Genomic DNA, 9,688 nt, shown 5'->3' with positions numbered 1-9,688 from the left:
CTCTGGTAAAATGTGACTCAATTTAACGAAATTATAATATACGTATTATTGACATATAACAAGGCCTTTTGCCAAGTTTGGTGAAATTCCTCTAAAAATTGTGACAGGATTTGATTTCAAAAGAAAAACACACTCATGAAATTGTCAAAGTATAATTTTGTTAATCAAGGGCTGTAACTCTGGTAAAATGTGACCCAATTTAACAAAATTACAATATGCGTATTACGGACATACAACAAAGAATCCTGCCAAGTTTCATGAGATTCTTCCAAAAATTGTGAGAGGAGTTGATTTCAGAAGGTGAGCACCCTTCCTGGGATGGATGGATGGATGGATGGATGGATGGATGGATGGATGGATGGATGGATGGACAGACGGACGGAAATCGCCATGACATAATCCCCCTTCAGGTCTTTCGGCCAGCGGGGGATAATGAGCTTTTTGAAGCACAATATAGTCACAGGAAAAAAAATGTCATCTTGTCTTACGACAGCTTTATTTGAAACAGAGAAAGCTCGAGGTCTGGTTTGCAGCACTGACTTCTGAGGGTAATCACCGAGCTATTAACAAGTCAGCGATAACAGAATTTAGAACAAAACATAAAAATATTTCTCCTTTATTTCTCTCACAAAAACTTCCCCCAGGTTTCCAGATTGTATGGACTGTAACCTGTGAGATTTGGTGATACATGTACAATCCTTTCACACGGGCTTGAATTCCGGCAGGCCATTTTTGTAAAGGTAAAATTAGGAAAAACAAACAAACAAACAAATAAACAAACAAACAAACAAAAACAAACTTTATTTCATGTGTGCTGAAAGATGCAACATGTCCAAGAGTGTCAACCAAGAAAGGGAACATTTCAGCAGGATTAGTCCACTCTGTATATCTTTTTATTGTTTCTTTTTTTTTGTTGGCCATATAAAGGTTTACAGCTGTAGGAATCCCCAAAGTTATACATAGACGATAAATATCATGCTAACAAAGTATTAAATTTGTACAAAAATACTTTACAGCTCATAATGCCTGTCCATTAGAAATAAAAATACAATATTTCAGGGACCTAACAGTGAAATTGAGTCATTAATTCATCATACAGTGAAAATGGGTACCCACTATTTTAACTGGCAGTGCTTAAATCCACAAAAAATGATCACACAAAATGAACATTAAAACGGGGAAAAAATAGGCATCAACAAAATATATGTGCATGTTATTACACGTCATTTGCAGCAACACAGTGGAAAAACTGCCACGGAAAAGCTGAGTATCGGACGACACAATGCTTACAGGAAAATCTTGACCATGACAGGCAAAAAATTTCACGTCAAAAACGACAACAGAAGATCTCAAATCCAGTGCATGAGATCAGGGAATGAACCCGTACCGGTACCTGAAGGAACAGAACCCAGTCGCTCCAGAATCAAAAAGTCTCTAAAGAAATGCCAGGTGAGCATCACCCTGATTAGGGCATGATCGAAAAGTAGATTGGACCTCTCATGTGCCATTTTAAATAGTGAGTAGTCAAGAGTGTGTGAACACAGACAAGCTACAGTTCACGCACGCGTGCACACACACACACACACACACACACACACACACACACACACACACAGGTGAAGTATGTGCTGCCATAAGCAGTAGTCTTACCTTTTCTAATTTTTTTTTCTGAATAGAGCTACAGCTTTTTTTTTTTTTTAGATATATATACGAAATGTCTCGTTGAATGATGTTCTGCCAGTCAGAACCTCATTCTCACATGATTTAACACTCAAGTGCCACTGGTTTTTTTTTTTTTCCTCTTTTCTTGTTGTTTCTGTTTACAAATAGTTTGTACACCCTTTGGGCGAATGCCCTCTGAAAATAAAAAACACATTAAACATACAAAACCATACCAGTACCACATACAGTAGATTAGTATAAGTTCATATTTACTTAAACAAGGGAGAACTATAGACTAGAAGTTGTTTTCGGGCTGCTCACATCTCTCAACTTCATGCTGCTTATTATTGTTATTTTTTTTAAATATTAGAGTGGTGGTTAAAAAATTCTCCAAACAGTTGAAAACCCATGTTTGGAACGTAGATTTCGGTATTATGCTGAAAACATTGCATTGACTTGTAATGGCTCTGGCTGATATGGGACTGTTCTCTGCAACAATTCAAGGCCCTTAGACACTGATCCCGTGCTCCGTCGTCCAGAACAGGCATGAGACGAGACAGATTTGGGACACTCTGGACTGGATATTTGGTCTCTCTGCTTTGTGCTAGCGATAGACATTTCCAAAAAGTGACACAAAGCCTGGGGGATTACTTTCTGCCCGCACCGCACACGTAATAAAGACTCGGAAACCAAAATACATCATCTTTACTACAATGTCTTCCCAGTCATTTTCGAATAGTAAGGCAAGCTGATTGCTTAATCCTTCTTTTCCATCACTCAAGCTTCGCACATTGCTCATTTATAATCAATTTGCCTTTAGTAAAAAATAGACTTTTGTCCAGTTCTAAGATAAGGTGCCTAAGACAAGCATCACCTCTTTAACATCATGGTGAAATGATCATAATTTAATATTATGATTTTAAGTTTCAAATATTCGGATGGATTAAACCCGGGAATCAAATGATGACCTTAATGTTTCATCCTTTTTTTTGTTGTTGTTGTTTGAGTGCTTGTTTTTCTGTACAGTCACACTTCTACCATGACAAAATAGTTCACAAAAGGTCTCATGCATTGTGCCACCCAACCCACTGGGGCTGACTAGCATTTTACCATGTTGGGAAAATCAGATTCACATCACTGAGCTCGTGCTGAACGCTTTTTCCTGCTGAGTGAGACATCACGTGGCATCACTTGTGAGGAATTATGGGGGGAGTCACTATTCACACATACACATACAAAAGAAAGGAGCAAGAGGAGGAGACAAAGAGAACAGCTGAGGTTCGAACAAACGGAATACAGAATGTGGAGTTTGCTCTGGCCGAGACTCACAGGAGGAAGTCCTGTTTACTCATACACACACACACACACAGGAACGCACACACACAGCGGCCAGTCCATAATCATGTGTAAACGTCTTAAAGATTCCCTTTACTTCTTTTGCTTAACTGTTTCCCGTTAAAAAGTTCATTGGCAATAAAAACGAGGGATGGCACTGGTTCAGTTTTCGATTTTCATATCATCATCTCAGAGGTCAGTACGGTCTCCCTCTGTAATCACCAGTGTCATTTTCACAGGAGTAAACACGCAGGCAGCAAGTGTACGGAGGACCCCTCTCAATGTGTGTGGCTCATGCTGTGGCTCAGGGAAGAGACTGTGTGCTATATACTGTACCAGAAGAGCTCCAGCTCACTCCAGCAGGGGGTTGGTGTACGTTGGGAGGAGTTCACTTAGCACCATGAGGAGCACTTGAGCCTGTGCTGGGGAGGGTGGGATGGGGTTCTGCTATAAGGTCTTGTTGGGGTCTCTGCCCTCTGACCCCGCCAGCCTGGAGTTCTGTTGGGCCGCCTCCTGAGGGAGGGGCTCGGCTGAGTCAGTCCAGCCCACAGGCTCCTCACCAGGAAGTTGGTTCAGTTCTGAGGGTGAGGTTTCGGCTGAGGCTGGGTTTCGGCTGATTACAAGGTCCAGTTTGTTCCCTGATTCTGCGATCAGAGGAACCACCAAGCAGCAGTCAAAGTCTCTAGTTCGGACATGGTTGATCTGGAACAGGAAGAACACACGCAAACTCACCAACAGTTTCAGATCAAGGACTAACAAGTAGCTACATGCGAGAAAAAAGGATTTCCGGATATTAAAAATGACCTGGTTCATTTTTATATTGTTGTATCTGAACTCTAAGATAACTTAAAAAAAAAAAAGTCATAAATCATTATTAAGTTCAGGCTGGAATAAAAAAAAAAGATAAAGTTGTGAAATTCCAAAGAAAATGTATTCACGTCGAATTTTTACTTCCTACCATTTTTGCAGATATAGCAAGCGAGCTTATATAAAAGCTAGACAGAAGGCCTTATATCTAGTAACATTAGGATCAACCAATCGCATTTACATTTCTAGTAGATGGGGCAGGTTCATGGTAACAGCATAACTCAAGGTCTTCTTGAAAGCAAAGACATGTCACTGGCTGCAAGCACAAGTGGTGGCCACTCAATATCTGGCCATGATTTACGCGGGCACGCATTTTACAGTACATGCAGCCAATCACGATATCTGTGAGCACCAGTCAGGAGGTTCGGAAACTAGATACACAAACATTAACTAGCCATATTCGCATGCGTCCATTTGACATCCATTAAACTGATGCAATTGCAGAAGTCATCCAGCCAGATTTGGTCATGAATTTGCAGTCGATGGAGAGAAACTGGAGATAATTAGGATTAGGTGATCAGTACCACTGTTATTATGATTGACTTGTAGGTGTGTTATACAGTTTTCTATATTCCTGCATAGAGTTACACGTATCCTTCGTCATTTGTTGCTGGTCCACTCGCTGATTTCATAAGTATCCTGTTAAACTGTTTTCACTGGTAGGTATTTGTATGTTGTGGTCACGGACTCGTCCTGACTAATATTTCTGGTTGGAGTTACTTTTCTACGAGCAAAAATACAACAAATTCAGTAGCAGTATAATGACCACTTAAAGTCTTTTTCAAGTCCTTTATCTGGTGGACTTAAGAGGCAACATTACAAATTAAGCAGCACAGTAAAGCTTTTCCCTGCTAGTTAGCATAATTTGTATTGTATTATTATTAGCTCATCTGGCTGATAGGCGGTGAGCTTATGCCATCATGGGTCGTTCGGTGTTTGTCCGGCATCCACCCACGTGCAATGAACCGGTGCTACAGGTGCTCTAGCCCCTGCCCCTTTTCTGTTTGCTGTCCAAAGTGCCCTTTTCATAGGGACTGTTTTGTTGTTGTTGTTTTTTTTTTTATATTTGTAAAAGATAAGTTAGCTCCAACATCAATATTCTCTACAATTTGACAATAATATATGAAATTATAGATTTATAAAATAACGTTTTTCTATGTAAATGCGGGCATCAATCCGTGACGTCATGCATTCAGTGAGCCTCCGTGCAGAAAGCGCATGCAGGCGGTTGACAGTGGGAGACAGTGCGAGGAACGGCATGGTAAGGTCACACTGAAAGTCTCCTTTCATTTCTTATCTGAACATGCAATATTGTGCAGCTTAGAACACAACAGTAAATGCGTAGGGTTGTTTATCATTGAATGAAGCCGCCTAGGCTATATTTAAACCGTTTGCTCCATCCATTTCATTAACGTGGCAGATTCGGAAACTTTAGTTTGAACGACGGCGTTAATAACATATTCTAGCAGCTTCGAAAACTTAAGGCTGAATAGTTTTGAATAAAGTTAACTTGTGTGAAAAATTTGTTCCAAGTGCCCTTTTTTGAATGTTGAGCCCCCGCCCCTCCAAAGGTCTTTGCACGGCCCTGCCGGCATCATCCACATTTCATAAAATCGCTTCTTTTTTCTCAATTCTTCACCGATTTTTATTCTTTTTGGCAGGAAGGCAGGTCTACCTGGGGTACATATGGATTCTACCCAAATTTGCATAATTGCAATTAATAATAATGAAGACATGGAGTAATTAAGCCCTAACGAGCAGTTTCCACACAAATCGCTTCTTCTCCCTCAATTCTTCACCAATTTTCATTCTTTCTGGCATGAAGGTAGAGTGCATATAACTTCTACCCAGATTTGCTTAATGACAATTATTAATGAAGTTATGGATTAATTAAGCCTTAATGAGCAGTTCAACAAAAATCGCTTCTTCTCAGTCAATTCCTCGCCGTTTTGGATTCTTTCTGGCAAACAGGTCGGTATTCCTAGGGTGTACAGAGCTTCTATATATAGTTTGTATATAGTGCATATACACTGACAGTCAATGAAAATGTCCAGGTGACATTTATGAAAATAATTTTATTCATAAGCTATGAAATCATGTACTAGAAGCTTACAGATCAATATACTGACATTTAACTCGAGATGAATAAACAAAAAATCACAATTGTTGTGAGCTTTGATAATGTACAGTCCGAACAAAATGGATACCCTGTAATTGGAAAGTTGCAGCTTCAGTACCGAGTATTGTCCCCACCAACAGCAATACAAGCCGTCAGTCTGCGACGCATACTGCGTATCAAACGGCGAATCCTGTCTTGTGGAATGGCCTGCCACTCCTCTTGAAGAGCCTGGATCAGTTGACCTCTGTTCATGGGACGAGGAACACGGTTCTGGATCTGAACACCAAGGTGATCCCATAAATGCTCAATGGGATTGAGATCAGGTGAATGGCAGGGTTTGGACATTCAATCGACGCCCAACTTCTGAAAAACTTAGGCCGGCTTGCACCATGCCGAGGGCCCGCCATCTGTCATCTGGATTTAACCATGGCATCTTGGACATAAGGAATACAAAAGTCGGCTTTTTCATGGCCTTAATAAAGGCTATCCAACCCATCCTTTCAACCGTGTACAAATTTTTGTTTTTCTCCAAAACAGCACTTTGAGCTGATTCCTAAAGACCACTCCCTGAAGACTATTGAAAAATGTTTGGATTGAGGAGAACTCATTAATGACTTCTGTGCACGCTATTCAATAGAAACATCTCAAAACAAACATTTCCCCAACTCCGTATTGCATAATATGTTGAATTATTGACCTGGACTTTTTCATTGACTGCCAGTGTAGTTTGCAGCATTTATTGCGCAAGGTGGCCCACTTTAGATCGTTCCTTCCGGACTAGATGGGGCCGGAGTGAGCTACGCCGTCATTGACAGGCTCATTATTATTCTTTTTTTTTTTTTTGTTATATTTCTCACCCCTGAACCATGTAAAATCTGTCAGCTTATATTTAGGACCAATACCAAATTACTAACTATTTACGTTCTTTGTGGCCTAAAGAAGGTATAACATAATGGCCTTGTACACAGTGCCCTATTATCGATGGTGTAGATGCCATTTAAGAACAAGATAATCCTTACGAAACATATAAAAAAGTTTGAAGCATTGGTAAACTTTCCTGTATGTCAGCATTTTGTGACGGACAGTCTCAGTCTCAGCCATCCTACCCATGGGATAAGGGGCATCTCATATCTTTTGTACACTTTCCTGGCCACAAGCTTCAAAATGTTCAAGGTTGTTATCTGACTGACAGTCTCTGCACACTTTGAGGCAGTGATTTCCAGTGGGAGAACAAACATATATCATCACTGGGCTTAAAAAACAAAAAACATCCACAGCACTACTTGTAAAAGTTATCACAGAGTTTTGTTTGGAGTAAACAAGGTAATCTTGTGTGTTTGCTGACGGGCTCCGTAAAAAAAAAAAAAAGTCATCTGTGGTTGGTAATCTACAGTATACTGTCTCTTTTTGTGAAAGAAGGTAAGGTGAGATTATGCAACAGGAAACAGGAATACACTCACCAGGATCGCCATAGTCCTGTATTCAGATTTTGTTACTAGTATAATTGCTACTACTGTCCATTTCTTGGATGTCTGTTCTGGCCTACAGTGACACCCACTGGATTTTTAACACCTTCAATGAAGCGTGTAGTGTGATAGCCTACCTGTAACAGCCTGTCGTAGGGTTTGAGCCCCGCCACCTCAGCAGGCCCACCTGGGCGAATGTTATTGACATAGACCCCCTTCTCCAAGAGCCCATCGGACACACTAAAGCCAAAGTCCTCCATGTCGGACTCTTTACTCAGACTCACCTGCAGTAAACAGAAGGGGTGAACTTGCAATGCAGCCGAAAGCTTCATAATCTCTGAAGCATTAGTGAGTGTGGTTTTAATCATTTTAACAGAAATGACTACCTTGTGTAGCTCCACAGGGTTTGGGGATACGATGTCCTTGATCTCTTGCTGCATTTTCCTCATTGCAAAGGCTTTGCGTCCACTGTCGCTGGGAAGCGTGTTGCTACGGTTGCCCTGGTTATACTGTGACCTGTTGCTCCCACGTTCCTGGAAGCTGGCCTGCCTTCCCAGTTGGCACCGTGCAGGTGCCGGGTCATGGTTCAGACTCATTGTACTGCCAGACATTATGGTGGCCTATAGCGCAGTGGATGGAAAGTACAGAGAGAGTAGCACTGTGAGATTCAATACAGATACTGAAATTTACAAGGAACACAGTGCTCCTTGAATATACATTGCACCCTCTACTGATACTACATAACTGAAATTGTGACACTCAGTAGTGGGCTGCTGCTGATTCTAACTCTCTTTTGACAAAAGAGATGGTTAGACACGCAAAAACAGTTGCAGAAAACAATTAGAAACCATCTGTTGCTTCGGTGAAATCATTCATCACTATATCAATGCACAAACACTCTTGCTATCATGCATCGGAGCTGACTGAAGACAAACACATAGTACAGTCTCGAAGAGTTCCACCATGGAAAGCCATGGCAATAACTAGTCACACACAGTTTACAACTCGGATGGATTTTGGGCATCACAATGTTTGGTGGTGGCATTTGACAAAGTCTGGTTAGAGGATGTATGGTTAAACAAGACTGAAAGTCAAAAAAAAAAAAAAGCCTTGCAGGGGCTCTCCCATCATGCTTTGCACGAGCCCACATGCCCATTTCTCCACACCTGCATCATTGGACAGTTCTGAGTGATTGTCACCCAAACTGTACTGAAAGGGGAGTCCTGGTTCATGATGGATGTCAGCGCAAGACTGAGCTCTCCATCTCACCAAGGTGATGCATTTTTTAAATCGAACAGTCAACAAACATCTAGTCATGCATTTTTACACAAAAACAGAATTTATTCACTCCAGATGACATGGCATTTTTATCACTGTAAGCTTTTTTTGGGGGGTTGTTTGGTTGCCTTTTTTTTTTTTTATAATACAGTGATATCCAATAGCAGTACTAACCAAAGGCAAACACTTAAGTCAGATTTGTGCCCAAGGGTACATTCGGTTTGTTCTAATAAGTATTTTACTGAGTTTCTACAGAGCACTGCAGCTTGTAGCTAACAATATGTACAGTGGTGCTTGAAAATTTGTGAACCCTTTAGAATGTTCTATTTTTCTGCATAAATATGACCCAAAACATCATCAGATTTTCACACAAGTCCTAAAAGTAGATAAAGAGAACCCAGTTAAACAAATGAGACAAAAATATTAGACTCGGTCATTTATTTATTGAGGAAAATGATCCAATATTGCACATCTGAGTGGCAAAAGTATGTGAACCTCTAGGATTAGCAGTTAATTTGAAGGTGAAATTAGAGTCAGGTGTTTTCAATCAATGGGATGACAATCAGGTGTGAGTGGGCACCCTGTTTTATTTAAAGAACAGGGATCTATCAAAGTCTGATCTTCACAACACATGTTTGTGGAAGTGTATCATGGCACGAACAAAGGAGATTTCTGAGGACCTCAGAAAAAGCGTTGTTGATGCTCATCAGGCTGGAAAAGGTTACAAAACCATCTCTAAAGAGTTTGGACTCCACCAATCCACAGTCAGACAGACTGTGTACAAATGGAGGAAATTCAAGACCATTGTTACCCTCCCCAGGAGTGGTCGACCAACACAGATCACTCCAAGAGCAAGGTGTGTAATAGTCGGCGAGGTCACAAAGGACCCCAGGGTAACTTCTAAGCAACTGAAGGCCTCTCTCACATTGGCTAATGTTAACGTTCATGAGTCCACCATCAG

General features: G+C 40.8%; 1 protein-coding gene across 4 annotated transcripts in view; it reads right to left on the bottom strand.

Annotated features, from left to right (window-relative positions):
- Nucleotides 1–920: 920 nt before the first annotated feature.
- grip1 (glutamate receptor interacting protein 1) overlaps nt 921–9,688 on the bottom strand; it is a 766,317-nt gene continuing 757,549 nt past the window's right edge. For all 4 annotated transcript variants that reach the window (XM_060903259.1, XM_060903262.1, XM_060903263.1 and 1 more), the window contains exons 22-24: nt 7,836–8,069; nt 7,587–7,733; nt 921–3,699 (exon numbers count right to left, since the gene is read on the bottom strand). In XM_060903259.1, coding sequence (XP_060759242.1) covers nt 3,445–3,699; nt 7,587–7,733; nt 7,836–8,069 — 636 coding nt within the window. In that variant the 3' untranslated portion in view covers nt 921–3,444. The remainder of the gene's footprint in view (nt 3,700–7,586; nt 7,734–7,835; nt 8,070–9,688) is intronic.

This window comes from Neoarius graeffei, chromosome 21 (assembly GCF_027579695.1).
Source record: "Neoarius graeffei isolate fNeoGra1 chromosome 21, fNeoGra1.pri, whole genome shotgun sequence".
Classification (NCBI taxonomy): Eukaryota; Metazoa; Chordata; class Actinopteri; order Siluriformes; family Ariidae; genus Neoarius; species Neoarius graeffei.
The sequence above is the reverse complement of the archived record's forward strand: the minus strand, read 5'-3'. Positions and strand labels throughout refer to the sequence as shown.